The 18,435-nt window shown below is 47.5% G+C and overlaps 1 protein-coding gene across 1 annotated transcript in view; it reads left to right on the forward strand.

The window, feature by feature from the left end:
* LOC137425574 (forkhead box protein P4-like) overlaps positions 1-18,435 on the forward strand; it is a 224,255-nt gene that overhangs the window by 13,478 nt on the left and 192,342 nt on the right. The window contains exon 2 of the mRNA XM_068114138.2: positions 17,393-17,552. Coding sequence (XP_067970239.1) covers positions 17,406-17,552 — 147 coding nt within the window. The 5' untranslated portion in view covers positions 17,393-17,405. The remainder of the gene's footprint in view (positions 1-17,392; positions 17,553-18,435) is intronic.

Below are 18,435 nucleotides of genomic sequence, written 5' to 3' on the forward strand. Positions count from 1 at the left end.
AAAGTCAGCCACCTTCTTGTTCATATGTTTCCCCGGATTTGACTGATGTCCCTGCTCCTGTTCCTCAACGGGACACCCAGTGGAGAATTTATACAAGTCCCCAAGTCCGAGTGTGCGAGCATCAGAATCCTGGAGCCTCCCAAAAGCGTCTTTGTCTCAAGCCACTGCATCACCCAGAAACGTCTAGCACAACACCAGGAGCAGCAGGGCCCTGAACCCTCCCAGACGTCTGGATCTCTAAGAACAATCATTTAAAATTAATTAATCCATTTTTTCTGAGTTTGATGTGTGCTCATTTATGAGCAGTTTATAACTATGAACAGATGTAACATATGCATTGGGCTACATCAAGGATGCTGTTGTTGTATTATTATGCTGTATTTTTGGTTGTTGATTGCGTACGCGATGACGTAATCACGTGAAAAACGTGCTTGCTTCCAGCACAATTGAGTCTGTGTGAGTATGCTACAGTTAATGAACCAAGTTTAAAGTTTGATTTCTGGTTTCTGGTTCCTTGAGCTCGTTTGGCCGATTTTGGACCCAAATTCCTCAAAGATAAGTACTCCTGGTAGTTTTGTCGAGTTTTTGCTGTTTATTTTGCTGTCTTTGTTTACTGCATGCTTCTAGTTCGGTTTTCTTTTTTAACTTGTGCAAATTTGGAAGTATTCGTCAGACTTTTCATGCCAGGTTTTTGAGGCCATTATTTTCCTCGTTCAAGTCCACAATTGTGTTTTTTGTTGTCTTTTACCCCTACTACCTTCAGCCTTTTTGTTTTCTTCCCAGTACCCTTATTTTTACTTCAAATCCTCCCAACTATTACCCCTGTTTAGTGTCAAAAAAAATCTATTTCCTTTTCACCTCCAAACCTTTCACCTCCCTCGATCACCCTACTTCCCCCACTTCTACTTCCTCTTCGGGCCGCTCCTCAATTTTTGGCGTTTTCCAATCTGCATTCCCTTTCTGATCACGAAGGTATTCACTAACCAGCTCAAAAAAAAAATCTTCAGTTTATGCTTTACTCTTCTCTTTTCTTCTACCTAACCCTCAATAATAATAATAAACAAGTTATTGTGTAACAGTATTTTTACCGAACATGACCTCTGACCTTTGGCCTTTGACCTCGTGACCCCAAAATCGAACGAGTTAATCATTACTTCATTATACATACCTGCACCAAGTTTGACTAAGATCCTTTTAGCCGTTCTCAAATTATCACTGTAACGAAAACCTATCACGGACGGACAACCTGAAAACATAATGCATCCGGCGACTTCATCGGCGGAGGCATAAAAAATTGAAAAGGTAATTGCTCTCGATGTACCTACCAAATGCTTGTATACACCTCCACGTCTTGCCCTGATGGTCTTCACGGTGCCATTTAAAATGTTTCAATTTACTTTTTCTCCCGTGTTGAATTCTCTATTCTATTATAATTCACTCTTCTTTTTCCTCTTCAAAAGTTTGTTTTCAAATAAATCCTTCAACCATAACAACACATACAGCTCTTCCTTTCTACATTCTCTAAACTCACCTTTATATCACCCCTCCTCCAACGTTTTCAAACATATATATCTGACTTGAAAATTTCAAGAACCCCAACTAGCAATGGATGTTTGCATTTAATGAATGGCTCCTTTTGTACAACACACCAGCGTCACACTCCATGTCCCCTCCCTCTAATCCTTCCTACCCCCATTCCTAACTTTTGCTTGTTAAAGTGGACATCTCTCTGGCCATTCTCAGAGAGCCTCCTCAGCATCGATGAGTCTGGTATTTCACTCAGGCTGACTGGCACGGTCTCCAAGTAGCCATCAATCATCTGGACTGGTCTCCCATCTCTACTGCCTCTGACATCAACTCTTCCTGGGAATTCTTCCAAAGGAAACTGCTCTCTCTCATGCATAGATTTATCCCATCTCGTCTTCAGTTGTCGTACCCTTCCTCCCGTCCATGGTACACTTAATCTTGTGGTGAGGCAGTTGCCCTGAAACAACTTGCCTTTGCCTCTTGGAAGTCAAATCCAACTCCCTTCACAAAGCTCAGAACAAGTGTGTGTCTACCCTCAGGAGAGCCAGGAAACACTATCTCTCCACTTGAAAGACTGAACTCAAATATACATGTCTTTACAAATAAATCAAATAAAAAAAACATGTCTTTCAATCCTGACAAATCTCACACTCTTACTATGTCTCTCTGAAAAGACCGACTGGACAACCCAGCTCCTCACCACATACAAAGCTTTCATCCGCAGCTCAATGGAATACTGCTCTCCCCTCTGGGCTTGTGCTCCTGCCTCACACCTAGCTCGGCTTCACACGGTTGAAACCAAAGCATTCAGAATCATTGGAATCAACCCGTGATGAAGCTGACTCTGATGGCCTTTCACTCACTCATCGCAGGCAGGTTCGTGGTCTTTCTGTCTTCTACCGACTCCTCTCCGGCCTTGCTCCCCCAGCTCTATTCTGTGCTCTGTCCCCCAAATATTCCTACAGGTCGCACAAGATATGCCAGCAACCCTCTTATGGTTAAACTGCCAAAATCTAGGCTCTCCTCTGCTCACCTTCACTCTTTCATTCCCCTTTTCTCCCACCTCTAGAACAAACTCCCCGACTCCCTTCAATCCCACTCCTCCCTCCAGGTCTTTAAAACAGCTGTTCACCACCATCTCTTATCTTCCCCCATTCAAAACTTTGATCTTTTCTTCCCCTGTTAATACACCCTAAATGCAACTTTTTCAAATTCTGTTTTCTTTCCTGAAAATCCTGGTGGTGTCCATTTGTTTATACCATGTACCCCACCCCAGCCCCCTACCTTCCCCAGATCTCTTGTTCCTGTTCTCTACTGTTGTTGGGCATTCCTCTCTCCTCTTCTTGTCTGCCGCTCCCTTTATTATATGTTTTACATGTTAGCTCTCACACGAGCCTCGACTTTGTATATAAAAAAAACAAAAAAACAATTTTGGTTTATTTCTGGTGGTCATGCATTTTAAATCTTTTGAAATTAATGAAGTGGTTTTGATGTATTTCCTTTGTTCGTGCATTTTAAGTCTGTTGAAGTTAACTAAGTAGTTTTTTTTGTTGTTTTTTTGTCTTCGGGCATTTTCAACCTGTTGAAGTTAATGAAGTTCTGGTTTTGGTGTATTTCCGGTGTAGGTGCATTTTAAAGGTGTTGAAGTTAATGAAGTAGTTTTGGTTTGTTTCCAGTGTTCGTGCATTCTAAAGTTGTTGAAGTTAATGACGTGGTTTTGTTGTTTTATGGTGTTCATGCCTTTCAAAGTTGTTGAAGTTAATGAAGTAGTTTTGTTTATTTCTGTTGTTTGTGCATTTTAAAGGTGTTGATGTTATTGAAGGAGTTTTGTGTATTTTTGTTGTTTGTACATTTTATATCAGTTGAAGTTAATTAAGTAGTTTTGGTTTATTATGGTGTTAATGCATTTTTAATATGCTTAAGTTAATGAAGTCATTGTGGTTTATTTCTGAAGTTCGTGCATTTTCAAGTTGTTGCAGTTAATGATTGAAGTCGTTTTGGTTCATTTCCGGTGTTTGTGCATTTTCAAAGATATTATTGTCGCGTCCCCGGAGTTAACACCCCAAGAGGACGAATGACCGAAATGAGCTTTAACTCCGAGGCGTACTTCGAACCATGGCGGGATTGTCTATGGCGCACGTGGGAAAGCCCGAAGCCTTACCTAATCGGGAAGGCCGACACTGGGTTAATCTGAACCCACAAACACAGACGGGACAGCAAAATCCACAATACAAGAATGAAATGCAAAAATAAAGGATTTAATGAAAATAAATGCAAGAGACAAAAATGAAAGGCAAGGTAAAAACGATAATTCCTAATTGAGACGTCTCCAATCAGACTCGTGTACAAACAAGGGGAAAATTAAATAAAAATAAATAATGTTTCATTTCAAGCCGACCGGCACTTCGCTTTGTGTCCCCTAATGGCTGGTAGGGCTTGCTGTTCGTCGAACCAGAGTCACCGCGTGGGGAGCGCACAAGATGGCGAGGAACCGCGCCCGTAGCCAGCCGCCGGCGTGAGGCAAACAGGCAGGATCCTTCTTTGTTTCGCTCGTGACCTCCTCAATCTCCGAAGAACACCACTGTCAACAAACACCCCCTCCTCCAAAGTTGAAAAAGTCCCATAGCCCTGACACGTCTCTTGTTCAGTCTCTTCCCCACAAGCGCCAAAGATGTGCCACCGCTCGCGACCAAGCCAGAACAAAGGAAAAATGCAAACTCGGCCATTCTCTTGAAAGCCAGCCCACAAGAGAAATGCGACCGCCTCCAACGAATGACAGGACAGAGAGTGAAATATGACTGCCTCCAACAACCGCCAGCATCAGAAGAGAGAGAGAGCGTGACCACCTTCGACGAATGCCAGGACAAAGAGACCAAAAATGGCGAGACTGCGTCTTTTTCATCCAGCTCTCAAATGTTCCACACGCTGACGTCACACTCTGTCCAATCATTGAGTGATACTCAATCATCCCATCGCACCTCCACCAATCATGAAGGCCGGGGCGCAGCCTCCTCGTTACAAGCCACAAGGGGGCGGAGTCCAACCCTGTCCGGGAATGTTCGGGCGAGGTCGTTCTCTTGCCGATCGGCAAATGCTGTTTCTGGCGGCGCTGTGAGTGAATGAGTCCATTTGTTATAGTTGTTTTACTGAGCCCTTGATTTCCTGGCTGGCCGAATGAAATAAAACTGAAGGGAAGACCACAGGAGGCAAATTACACACTGGGGAATTAATATTTTAGCCCTATAATTAATTAGCACAATGCCACGCCCCTTATGGCAACATGCCAACACTCTTACCCGGACAGACAGCCTACTTGTGTACATTGAGATGGGTTCTTCTTCTTCGCGACACTCGGATCATGCTAATTTATACGATTCTGACTTTCCAATGAAGTATTTAATGCCTACCCCCACAAACATAACATTATATTTGTTTTCGGGGGTTTGTTTCAGTGTACTCCCCCCACTGAAACATGTATGACAGACATCGTCCAAGTTGTTTAAAATGGGCTTTTTTTCTTTTTTTTAAACGAAATGGGCTACACAAAAGATTGGAAGTTTTTGCCAAAAAGTATTCATCATGCAAGTACTTTACTGGTTTTGAAAGTGACCCAATCATATCCAGCCTGAAAAACTATTTGATCGGCTTTTTTCAGGTTTTCGTTGAACTTTTTGGGGGAGTTTTGTCTTTTGATACGTCATGTGAAGGTGCTTGTCATGGTCCATACATAAGGTCTATTTCGCACAACTCTTGGCAGCACCAATTACGGATTTACTGAGCTTTGTCTTTAGGGAATAACACAATGGGATTTTAAACCATGACACTAAACCGCCGGGGACAGGTGTCCGACTTTGGCTTTCGATGTACTTCGGCTCACAGTCTGAACCTGCTATTTCATTCCGTTCTGAAGTTCTCTTCACGACCACTTTTGTACCAGCTGATGGGACATGTGTCAGATGTGGTGCAGCTGGGTAACGGTAGAGTTGTGTGGAAGATGGGAATGGGAGAGATGCTCTGGCAGTCTGTTTCATGATGAATGTGACAAGTTAGTGATTTCAATTGACCACGTTCAGTGCTAGGAGAGTCCTAAGCACTTTGAAGTATAATCTAATTGTACACGATACTTAAATAAGATGGAGCAAGATATCGAGAAGATATCAGGAAAGTTGGGGCGGTAGTGTTTTATGTTAAGTGTGTCAAGCCCCAACCCCGTTCGCTCTTCACCCCAACCTATCCCCTGTAAGCACCTTGGACCTGGTTTATGTCCAATATCCTGAAGGTATAACACTTGTCCCAAATTCTTGCAAGAGATTTCTTGCCCCACCTTTCCCTACAATAGAAACTGAAGGGTTTTAGGGTTCCGGTTGCTGTGTGACAATTCAGTTTACATTAAGCGGTGTACAGTAACGTGAAAAAGTAAGTACACCCCATGTAAAGTTTTGACTTTTTCAACATATTTCAACATTCAGCTATTTGATCTTCATTTCAACAATATTGATAGATAAAGGTGATATAATATAACAAATATCATGAAACACTTACATTTTGTAGTCCATTGCATAATTTAAATAAACATCAATGCAAATTTCACATGTGGAAAAAGTAAGTACACCCCATGAAATGTTTTTTAAAATCTTTTTAACATATGTGGACATATCAATATTTGATCTTCATTTAAACAGTATCTATAGATAAAGGTGATCTAATTGAACAAAAAACAATGAAAAATTGACTTTGCAATAATTTATTCAACAACAAATTAAGATGTTTGAGGGGTTTCTTGCATGCACAGCTCGTTTCAAATCCCCCCACAACATCTCGATGGGATTTAGATCCGGGCTTTGACTTGGCCATTCCAGAACCCTCCATTTCTTTCTTTTCAGCCATTCCTTGGTGGATTTACTGGTATGTTTAGGGTCATTGTCATGTTGCAAGGTCCACCTTCGGTTGAGCTTCAACTTTCCGACAGATGGCCTCACATTATCCTCAAGCACCCTCTGGTACAATGAAGAATTCATAGTGGATTCTATCATGGTGAGCTGCCCAGGCCCGGATGCAGCAAAGCTGCCCCAAACCATAATATTTCCGCCACCATGCTTTACAGTTGGTATCAGGTTCTTGTGGTCAAATGCTGTCTTTGGTTTTCGCCAAACATGTCTTCTGGTACTGTGGCCAAATAGCTCTACCTTTGACGCATCTGTCCATAGCACATTATTCCAGAAGTGCTGGTCTTTGCCTTGGTGTTCATTGGCAAACTTTAGTCTTGCCCTGATGTTCTTTCTGGATAGCAAAGGTTTCCTCCTGGCACACCTCCCATGTAGATCAAATTTGTGCAGCCTCTTTCTCATGGTAGACTCGTGCACTTTGACATCAACAGTGGTAAGAGCTACCTGTAGGTCCCGTGATGACATTCTGGGGTTCTTAGAGACTTATTTCAGCACCTTGCGGTCTGCTCTCGGGCTGAACTTGCTGGGGCGGCCTGGCCTGAACAAGTTGGCAGTTGTTTGGAATCTTCTCCACTTGTAGATGATCTTCCGGACAGTCGAATGATCGATTTTAAATTGTTTGGAGATCTTTTAAATCCCTTCCCAGACTCGTAGGCATCTATAACCTTCTTTCTGGAGGCCTCAGAGAGCTATTTTGATCTAGGCATGGTGACGCCGCACACTTCAACAACAACGAGCAAACCAAACTAAATGTCTGAGGTTTAAATAAGACAGGTTCCTCCAAGATCCTCTCTAACGATGTTTTAATGTTTTGCACCTGAGCTGGTGCACCTTTTTTTTTTCTTTTTTTTTGTATACAAGATCGAGGCTCGTGAAAGAGCGAACATTAATCACACAGAAAGACAAACAGACACATAAAACAAATAACATCGGGAGCGGTAGACAAGATGGGGAGAGAGGGGGAAGGACACAAACACAACATTTGAGAGCAGGGACCGAGAGACATGGAGACATCGAGAGATCTGTGGGAGGGAGAGGGCTTTGGGGGGGAGGCATGTGAAGGGGGGGGGGGGGGTGGGAGAGGTATAAACATATGGATACTGCCAGGATTTCCAGGAAAGAAGTTGGAATTTCAAACAAGGTGGATCTGGGGTGAATTAGTGGGGGTAGAAAAGATCAAGGTTTTGGATGGGGGAAGATAAGAGATGGTGGTGAACAGCTGTTTTAAAGACCTGGAGGGAGGAGAGGGATTGAAGGGAGTGTGGGAGTTTGTTCCAGAGGTGGGAGAAAAGAGGAATGAAAGAGTGAAGGTGAGCAGAGAGCCGAGATTTCGGCAGTTTAACCATCAGAGGGTTGCTGGCAGATCTTGTGCGACCTGTAGGAATATTTGGGGGACAGAGCACAGAGAGAGCTGGGGGAGCAAGGCCGGAGAGGAGTCGGTAGAAGACAGAAAGACCCCCTACCTGCCTGCGGTGAGTGAGTGAAAGGCCCTCAGAGATAGCTTCATCGCGGGAGATTCCAATGATTTTGAAAGCTTTGGATTCAACAGCGTGAAGCCGAGCCAGGTGCGAGGCAGGAGCACCAGCCCAGAGGGGAGAACAGTATTCCATTGAGCTGCGGATGAAAGCCTTGTATGTGGTGAGGAGCTCAGGTGTGCCGAGGAAGGACTTCGCACGACGGAGGATGCCCAGTCGGCGACTGGCTTTGGAGGCCAGCTTGGAAATGTGGTTTTCCCAAGAAAGATCATGGCAGATAGTGAGACCCAAAAGCTTGAGCGACAGAACTTCTTGGAGAGGATTGTTGAGAAAGTAGATGGGAGGGTTGTCCAGTCAATCTTTACGGAGAGACATAGTAAGAGAGTGAGATTTGTCAGGATTGAAAGACATGTTCCACTTGTTTGACCAGTCTGTGATTTTGTCCAGGTCTTCAGAGAGTGAGGAGGCTGCAGACTGCCGATCTGAGGGAAGAGGAATGGAGCAGCAGAGAGTGGAGTCATCAGCAAAGAGATAGAGAGGATTTTCCAGAGAGTCGGAGAGATCATTGATAAAGACCAGAAAAAGCACAGGGCCCAGCACACTTCCTTGGGGAACTCCAGCCTGAACAGGAAGGGGAGATGAGAGAAATCCATTCAGGGCCACACGTTGACTACGACCAGAGAGGAAGTCCGCAAGCCATGCATGGAGATTTCCATGGATACCATAGGAGGAGAGTTTGGTGAGCAGAGCTGGGTGCCAGACCGTATCAAAGGCCCGTGATATGTCAAGGGAGACAGCTCTGATTTCCTGTTTGGCATTGAGGACCTCCATCCATTGTTGAGACAGCAGAAGCAGCATGTCCAGAGTAGAGTGACCTGGTCTGAAACCAAATTGATGGTCAGAGATCAAGCCATTGGAGAAGAGGAAAGATTTCATATCCGAAGCAATGATGGATTCCATGACTTTGCTGATAATTGGGAGCAGGCTGATTGGTCTGTAGTTGCAAGGATCTGTTTTTGCACCTTTTTTGTGTAAAGCGGTAATGTTAGCTGATTTCCAGGATGCTGGCAGATGACCTTGAGCAAAAGATAGGGTGAAAAGAACAGAGAGAGGGTGAGATAGAGCGGCAGAGCAGGATTTTAGGACCCGTGGGCTGATGCCGTCTGGTCCAGTTGCAGAATCAGAGTCGAGGTTTGACAAAAACTCCTCCACCTTGTCAGGAGAGAAGGACACAGAGTCCAGGAGCAGTTGGGTTCGACTGGGAAAGGTGGGAACAGAGAGAGATGGGTTTGGGACTAAGGATTTTGAGGCGAACACAGAGTTGAGGCATTCGGCTTTGTCACGTGCGATGTCAACTGTGTGGCCATTTGAGGTAAGGGAGGGGATGGAGGGGGAACAAACACCAGAAACGGATTTGACCAGACGCCACCAGGATTTGGAGGAAGGAGACAGGTTTGAGAGTTCATTCTTGAGTGAGGAGAGATAGTGCTTCCTGGCACTCCTGATGGTAGACACACACTTGTTCCGAGCTTGGTGGAAGGAACTGAGATTGCCTTCAGTTGGATTAGCCTTCCAAGAGGCAAAGGCAAGTTGTTTCAGGGCAACTGCCTCACCACAAGATTCAGTGTACCATGGACGGGAGGAAGGGTAAGACAACTGAAGGCGAGATGGGATAAATCTGTGCATGAGAGAGATCAGTTTGCTTTGGAAGAATTCCCAGGAAGAATTGATGTCAGAGGCAGTGGAGATGGGAGACCAATCCAGACGATTGATGGCTGCTTGAAGACCGTCCCAGTCGGCCTGAGTGAAATGCCAAACTCGTCGACGCTGAGGAGGCTCTCTGAGAATGGCCAGAGAGATGTCCACTTTGACAAGCACATGATCAGAAGAACCGATTGGAGCAGAAGAAGAGCAGCAGACATTAGCAGGGAAGTTTGTCATAACCAGAAGTCTGACCTGATTCTAATTTTAGGTATTTGAAGTAGTGATAAATGTAGGGGTGTACTTACTTTTTCCAAATGCGAAATTTGCATTTATGTTTATTTAAATTATACAATGGACTACAAAATGTAAATGTTTCATGATATTTGTTATATTATATCACCTTTATCTATCAATATTGTTGAAATGAAGATCAAATAGCTGTATGTTGAAATATGTTGAAAAAGTCAAAACTTTACATGGGGTGTACTTACTTTTTCACGTGACTGTATAGGTGCAATGTTTAAAGACTTGCTGTTTGGAAATACAGTACTACAAAAGCGTTTTGTATTCAAGGTAAAAACAAGTTGAATGGAATAAAGTTATGGGAGGTAGAAGGTACAAAGAAGGACTGAAATGTGGAATGTATAAAAAAAAAAGTGGTTTCGAGAAAACGAACAATGGAAGAATAGAACAATAGACAAATGAGTGGGTTATAAATGCTGATTAATGGTTAATTGTGTAATCACCTTAATAAAAGTCATTAACCACAATTAGCATAAACTATACAAAACGTATAAAACGAATCCATCTTAGCCTTGGGATCAAAGAGCTCGATGGTGTTGATAATGATGTCTTGGGAATTGAAACTTGTGGCCAAATGACAATTGAGGAGCTGATGCTGGGTCACGACCTTGCACTTCCACAGTGACCTTTTGGCCCTTGCATGACCCGCGACCAAGCTCATGCTTTGTTACCTCTGGTGCTCTAATCTGCGGCCCACAAGTGGGGGCCTGTACCGGCGATTGTGGAGCCGGTGCAGGGAGAAGTTTCACCATGACATGCTCACCATGACATATGCTCACCATGATACACTCACCATAACACATTCACCGTGACGTGCTCACTGTGGCGTACTCACCAATTCATGCTTACAGTGACATACCCACCATGGCACACTCACTGTGACACCCTCACTATGACAACATCACCGTGACATGTTTACCATGACGGACTCACCATGACACACTCACCGTGATACATTCACCGTGACATGCTCACGATGACAACATTGTGATACACTCACCATGACAACAGCACCTTGACACGCTCACTATGACAACATCATCGTGACATGCACACCATGACATACTCACCTTGACATGTTCACCATTATATACTCACTGTGACACACTCACTGTGACATGCTCACCGTGACTTACTCAGTGTGACATGCTAATCATGACAGCTCACCATATCTTACTCACCGTGACATGCTGAGCAACCATGTTGACCATGACATACTTACTGTGACGCACTCACCCTGACACATGAACCATCAAACTCACCGTCATGCACTCATAGTAAATCCAAAGTCAGTCATTCTGACGCACTCAAAGTTGCAGCTTTAATCGGTCACACTCACTCCAGAATAACACGTTTCACTCACCAATTAACATCGTCATAACATATAACCACTCTTTCATACCTGTCTTCCATTTGGACTTGTTTACCTGCACTCACGAATGCAATAATCTCAGCACTCTCTTCCAAATTCGCAATCACTAGTTTTCTTACCTTTACACAGACCTAATCCCTCTCACTCACTTTAACCTCGTCACCATTTAAAACTTTTTTAATGGTTCACACCAGTCACACTTACCCGTTACCCTTTTGGTGGTTCACTCATGTTCAACCACTCATTATTACACACTCTTATCCCTTACGAACCCCTCCATTTATATAGCAATTTTCCTTGGAGTGTTTTTCCCCTTTTTAACCGCACTCTCTATCTCTATCTCTCTCCCTCCCCTCCCTCCTCCTCTGCCTCTTTCTCCCTCCCCCTCTGCCTCTCCCTCCTCCTCCTCCCTCCTCCTCTCCCTCTCCTCCTCGTTTTCCCCTCCCCTCTCCCTCTTCCTCCCTCTCCTCCTCTTCCCTCTCCTCCTCGTTTCCCCTCCCCCTCTCCCCTCCCTCTTCCTCCCCCTCCCCCTCTCCTCCTCGTTTTCCCCTCCCCCTCTCTCTCCCTCTCCTTCCTCCTCTCCCTCCCCTCTCCCTGCCCCCCTCTCTCCTCCTCTCCCTTCCTCCCCCTCTTCCTCCTCCTCTCCCTCCCCCTCTTCCTCCCTCCTCCTCTCCCTCCTCCTCCTCCTCTCCCTCCCCCTCCTTCTCTCCCTCCCCCTCCTTCTCTCCCTCCTCCACTCCCTCCCCCTCTCCCTTCCTCCTCTACTCCCTCCCCCTCTCCCTCCCTCCTCCACTCCCTCCCCCTCTCCCTCCCTCCTCCACTCCCTCCCCCTCTCCCTCCCGCCTCCACTCCCTCCCCCTCTCCCTCCCGCCTCCACTCCCTCCCCCTCTCCCTCCCTCCTCCACCTCTCCCTCGCTCCTCCTCCACCTCTCCCTCGCTCCTCCTCCACCACTTCCTCCCTCCTCCTCCACCTCTCTCTCCCTCCTCCTCCTCCACCTCTCCCTCCCTCCTCCTCCACCTCTCCCTCCCTCCTCCTCCACCTCTTCCTCCCTCCTCCTCCTCCACCTCTCCCTCCCCCTCCTCCACCCCTCCCTACCTCCTCCTCTCCCTCCTCCTCTCCCATTGTGAGCGGTTTTAACTCCTGTCATTTTACCCCTCTCTTCGGCTCTACCTATCGCATTATTAAACATCTTTTAAACCCTTTCTGCATTGCCTCCTCCCAAGCCGTCCTCTTGATAAATCCGTGCTAATCTGTTCTCGTTCCGAGGGCGGAGGTTCCCAATCATTTCCTTTGCACTTTTTCTCTCCAGTATTACTCCAGTAGTCTAGTGGTTGAGGCGTGTGGCTCGTCCACTTCGTTAAGCTTAAATTCACGAACAGCGCCGAGTGGGTGAGGCCTATTTGCGAAATCTCCGCCCACCACATCCGAAGAACCAATTGGCGTAAAGAACGACTCCCGGTGGGAGGGGGACGGATACTCGTGCGCAGAGGATTTCGAACGTTTTAGTCCGACCGGGGAAAACCTGCACGGATAAACCCGGATTGTGTGCGTTGTTAAAAGGGGGAAATTACTATACTTACAGCCCGTTCATTAAATTACCTGCACCGGGTGTACCTCTGCGGCGCTCGTTGACCTCCAAGTGTGCGCTGTGTGCCAGGGTTACCTGGGCCACGTGTGATGTGTGCGGTAATACCCATGTGGGGTAACCACAGTAACCCCCATGCTTGTGGTCTTAAAAAAAATTCCAACTATCACGGCACTCAGTCGGGAGCATACCTCCGCCTGATTGGCCATATCACTCAATGGTGAATAATCACTTAAAAAATTATACAAGCTGGATCCGGATCTTCACCAAAATTGTATCGATTATAATTCCTTGTCACACGCACAATCTGTCCAAGTTTAGTCCAAATCCATCCATAACGTTTTGAGATATCCTGCTGTGTATCGTTTTTGGCCCTATCTACCAATGGTGAAGAATCACCTAAAAAATTAAATAATTATCATATTAGAATCCATATACAGATCTTCACCAAAAATCGAATCGAATCGTCCTTGTCAGACACCCAACTGGTCCAACAAGTTTCGTCCAAATCCGTCCACAACTTTTTGAGATATCCTGCTATGTATCGGTTTTGGCCCCATCTACCAATGGTGACGAATCACTTAAAAAATTAAATAATTCTCATATCCGAATCCATATTCAGATCTTCACCAAAATCTAATCGAATCGTCCTTGTCTGACACCCAACCTCTCCACGAAGTTTCGTCCAAATCCATCCACAACTTTTTGAGATATCCCGCTATGTATCGATTTTGGCCCTATCTACCAATAGTGAAGAATGACTTAAAAAATTCTCGTAGCCGGATCGGAATCCGGATCTTCACCAAAGTCTAATCATTTCGTCCTTGTCACATACGCTACATCCCTGCCAAATTTGGTCCGAATCCGTCCACAACCTTTTGAGATATTTTGTTCACAAACGGACAGACAGGGGTGAAAACATAACCTTCATCCTTCTTTGGTGGTGGAGGTAACGAGCACAACCCTGTGTGTGGTTGTGCGGAGAAACAGAGGTCATTCGATAATGACGTTTTGAGTTGGTGGTGCACGTTGGTGTGACGTCTTGGTGAACATCACGCAAGTGGAAACGTAACACGAGTTCCATGCAAACTTCAGAGAGCCCTTGTCCATGAGCTTGGGGTACAGACGTACAGGTGAGACAAGGTTGTGTTCGTGCAGGTGGTTTGGCAAAAGCCAATGTTGTGTTAAACAAAAGAACCCGAAATCTGTCAATGCACCAACCAGGCTCGTGCCCAAATGACGTGGACGAGTGTTTCCCGAGCAGCTCGAGAAGCTAATGAATAATAAATAGATGGTGTTTTTTAGGGACCGCAGCACGTGTGAAACTGGAGAAGGGATGTCTGTGTATGCGCTTGGTGTCCCTCGCGAGTTTAGACTGCGCCGACATGTCCAACCAGCCGTGCCAAAACCAACATGCAATGTGGGCCGAGAGAGACACGACAGCGGTGCCGTGATCGCCATTGTGCCAAAACCGTCATCTCGACCAAGACCACCATGTGGGCTGCGACCGTCAGCTGGGACGACACCGCTAGGAGGGCTGAGACCGCCATGTGGGCCGTAACCGCCATGTGGGCCGTAACCGCCATGTGGGCCGTAACCGCCATGTGGGCCATGACCGCCATGTGGGCTGCGACCGTTAGCTGGGACGACACCGCTAGGAGGGCTGAGACCGCCATGTGGGCCGTAACCGCCATGTGGGCCATGACCGCCATGTGGGCCATGACCGCCATGTGGGCCGTGACCACCATGTGGGCTGCGACCGTTAGCTGGGACGACACCGCTAGGAGGGCCGAGACTGCCATGTGGGCCGTGAACGCCATGTGGGCCGTGACCGCCATGTGGGCTGAGACCGCCATGTGGGCCATGACCGCCATGTGGGCCATGACCGCAATGTGGGCCGTGACCGCCATGTGGGCTGCGACCGTTAGCTGGGACGACACCGCTAGGAGGGCTGAGACCGCCATGTGGGCCGTGACCGCCATGTGGGCCGTGACCGCCATGTGGGCCGTGACCGCCATGTGGGCTGAGACCGCCATGTGGGCCATGACCGCCATGTGGGCTGCGACCGTTAGCTGGGACGACACCGCTAGGAGGGCTGAGACCACCATGTGGGCCATGACCGCCATGTGGGCTGCGACCGTTAGCTGGGACGACACCGCGAGGAGGGCTGAGACCGCCATGTGGGCCGTGACCGCCATGTGGGCCATGTCCGCCATGTGGGCTGCGACCGTTAGCTGGGACGACACCGCTAGGAGGGCTGAGACCGCCATGTGGGCCGTGACCACCATGTGGGCCGTGACCACCATGTGGGCTGCGAACGTTAGCTGGGACCACACCGCTTGGAGGGCTGAGACCACTATGTGGGCCATGACCGCCATGTGGGCTGCGACCGTTAGCTGGAACGACACCGCTAGGAGGGCTGAGACCGCCATGTGGGCCGTGACCGCCATGTGGGCCATGTCGGCCATGTGGGCTGCAACCGTTAGCTTGGACGACACCGCTAGGAGGGCTGAGACCACCATGTGGGCCATGACCGCCATGTGGGCTGCGACCGTTAGCTGGAACGACACCGCTAGGAGGGCTGAGACCGCCATGTGGGCCGTGACCGCCATGTAGGCCATGTCCGTCATGTGGGCTGTGACCGTTAGCTGCGACGACACCACTAGGAGGGCTGAGACCGCCATGTGGGCCGTGACCACCATCTGGGCCGTGACCGCCATGTGGGCGGATACCGCCATGTGGGCCATGACCGCCATGTGGGCTGCGACCGTGAGCTGACATGACACCGCTAGGAGGGCTGAGACCGCCATGTGGGCCACGACCACTAGTTAGGCCAAGACCGCTAGGTGAACTGAGATCGACCTTCAGACAGACAGCCTGTCAAAACCCTCATGTGGGCGGAGTCTGGCAAGTGGCCTGACACAGACAGACTGACAGACACGACAGCTGTGCGGAGATTGCCATCGTTTCAAAATCGCCATGTGGGCCGAGACCGCCATGTGGACCATCACCACTAGATGGGCTGCGACCACCATGTGGGCCAATACCAGCAGGTGGGCTACGACTGCCATGTGGGCCAAGACAGACAGACACACATGCCAGTGGTGCTGAGATCGCCATCGTGCCATGACCGCCATGTGGGCCTAGACCGCCATGTGGGCCGTGATCGCCATGTGGGCCAAGACCCCCATGTGGGACGAGACCTCCATGTGGGCCGAGACCCCCATGTGGGACGAGACTGCTAGGTGGGCCGAGACCCCCATGTGGGCCGATACCGCTAGATGGGCCGAGACCCCCATGTGGGACGAGACCGCTAGATGGGCCGAGACCCCCATGTGGGACGAGACCGCTAGATGGGCCGAGACCCCCATGTGGGACGAGACCGCTAGATGGGCCGAGACCCCCATGTGGGCCGAGACCCCCATGTGGGACGAGACCGCTAGGTGGGCCGAGACCGCTATGTGGGCCGAGACCCCCATGTGGGCCAAGACCCCCATGTGGGACAAGATCGCTAGGTGGGCCGAGACCCCCATGTGGGACGAGACCCCCATTTGGGCCGAGGCCCCCATTTAGGCCGAGACCCCCATATAGGCCGAGACCCCCAGTTGGGCCGAGACCCCCATGTGGGCCGAGACCCCCATGTGGGCCGAGACCCCTAGTCGTGTTGAAATCTAATTTGGTTTCACTTTGTGTTGGGATTGTGGGATGTGTTGACGGAATACTCCTCGTGCACTACGAAGGAGAAAGGGGGTGATGAGGATGTACTGCATTGGTAAATAAATTGCTTTCATATGTCATTCTGTTTCCCCTCACTGATCCAGAAATTGCACCAAATATGACTTAGCGTGATGTCATCGGTGTCCCCATTGTCAGTAAAGAGAAACGAGAGTATTTCAGGCTGGAAACGTATTCAACTGTCATCATGGGTTTGTTCCTCGGAATCTAACGGCAGAACGCCATTGTATACCTGAATTCAGAATAATGGCTTCTTCAGAATTCTATTTTATTTCCTTAAATGTAAAAGAAGGGGCAATGTTGAAAGACGTTTATTATGAAATATGTCAGCGAGAACGAGAGTAGTTTAACAAATGTTGAATTGATGCAACCAACGCCCAATATATTTCAGGACATTTGCTTGTACAATGCACGAGCAATGGTGGCAAACTCACCTGTGAGCAGGTCTAGCCTGGGTTCAAATCTCGACTTTGCTATAAACTGTCACCCTGGTATTTCTCATGATGCATTCTCAATCAAGTTGAGTGTTGCGTACTCACCTGGCCATCTCACCTCATCAAGACCACTTGTGATCTAACCTCCTCACAACCCCATGAAGGTGTATATAAATGGATCCTCCAATGGGAGATCAGATCAAAGGGTTTTGACTCTTGCTGTATACGCTGTTCATCTGTTCTGTTCCTCCCACGACCCCGTGATCATTTGTGCTGACCTTTGCTCTTTGTAAACCTCATTTCCTTTCAGAGTGAGACTAAAGATGGAGGAGACCGCTGTCGACGCGACACCTGGATCCTCCCCAAGCCCCCTGTCCAACTCAACGGCGATGGAGTCGAACCGGGAGGTCCGCGCAAACGGTGACGGAATCGATGTAGGGGAACTCCCTTACATCCTGCAACAACAACAGGTATATGTGTTGTAACATGTACGATTATAATTGATGTTTCATTCATTCCATTGCTCACATGGTGGTTCCTTGGTGGCCTCGGTTTGGTGTTTAAAGGATAACCTCTTCCCTCCCCTTCCTCCAACGTCGCCCCTAAGCTTCTTTCACTTCTCTCGCCACTCGCCGCACACTCTGATTGGAGTGGTAATAATTGCACCTCTTCGTGCAATAAATGTGAATTTATAAAAAAAGTTTTTATTTTCTTTTCTTTGATTTCCTTTGGGAAACTCGTTTTTGAGAAAAAGAAAAAGAAAAATTGTTCTCGTTCTTTTTGAAAACTCCTTTGTGAGAAAAATCCCTTAAGGAAACTCGTCCATATGAAGGTCAAATCATTGATGTCTGAAATTGTCAGCAATTTAAAAGTTTGCTTGAGCAATTTCAACATTTAAACGCTATTTAAAAACGTTTTCCCTTGGATGGACATTAAGCCGGTGTCCATCTGCTAACATTGGTTGGTGGACCTTAAAGATCCCCATGGTGGGTTTCATGAAGAGTAGGGGAGCTATCGCTGCCATCCTGAACAAATTACAAACTCCTGTCAAAATGGTCTTTGGTCGAACATAAGGCCTGAGTTGATGAGTGACACCCGGACCAAAAACTTCCACTGACAATCCCACAAGGTGACTACCAGTGGGAAAGTAAAGGCAAACCACCTAGTGTAATATATGCGGTGGGGCGGCTTTGGCAAAGCCGAATCCACTTTGGGGTAGAGCACCAAAGAGAGGGAGAGAATGCAAAAGGGTTAAAAAAGGAAATATTCCATGATTTTTGAAAGGTTGGTTTGTGTTCCGAGGCAATACCTTTTCCCTCCGGCAGTGGTTCAACCACTTGCACTATTCCATGT

Source organism: Myxine glutinosa, chromosome 4, assembly GCF_964187855.1.
Source record: "Myxine glutinosa chromosome 4, kmMyxGlut1.1, whole genome shotgun sequence".
NCBI lineage: Eukaryota > Metazoa > Chordata > Myxini > Myxiniformes > Myxinidae > Myxine > Myxine glutinosa.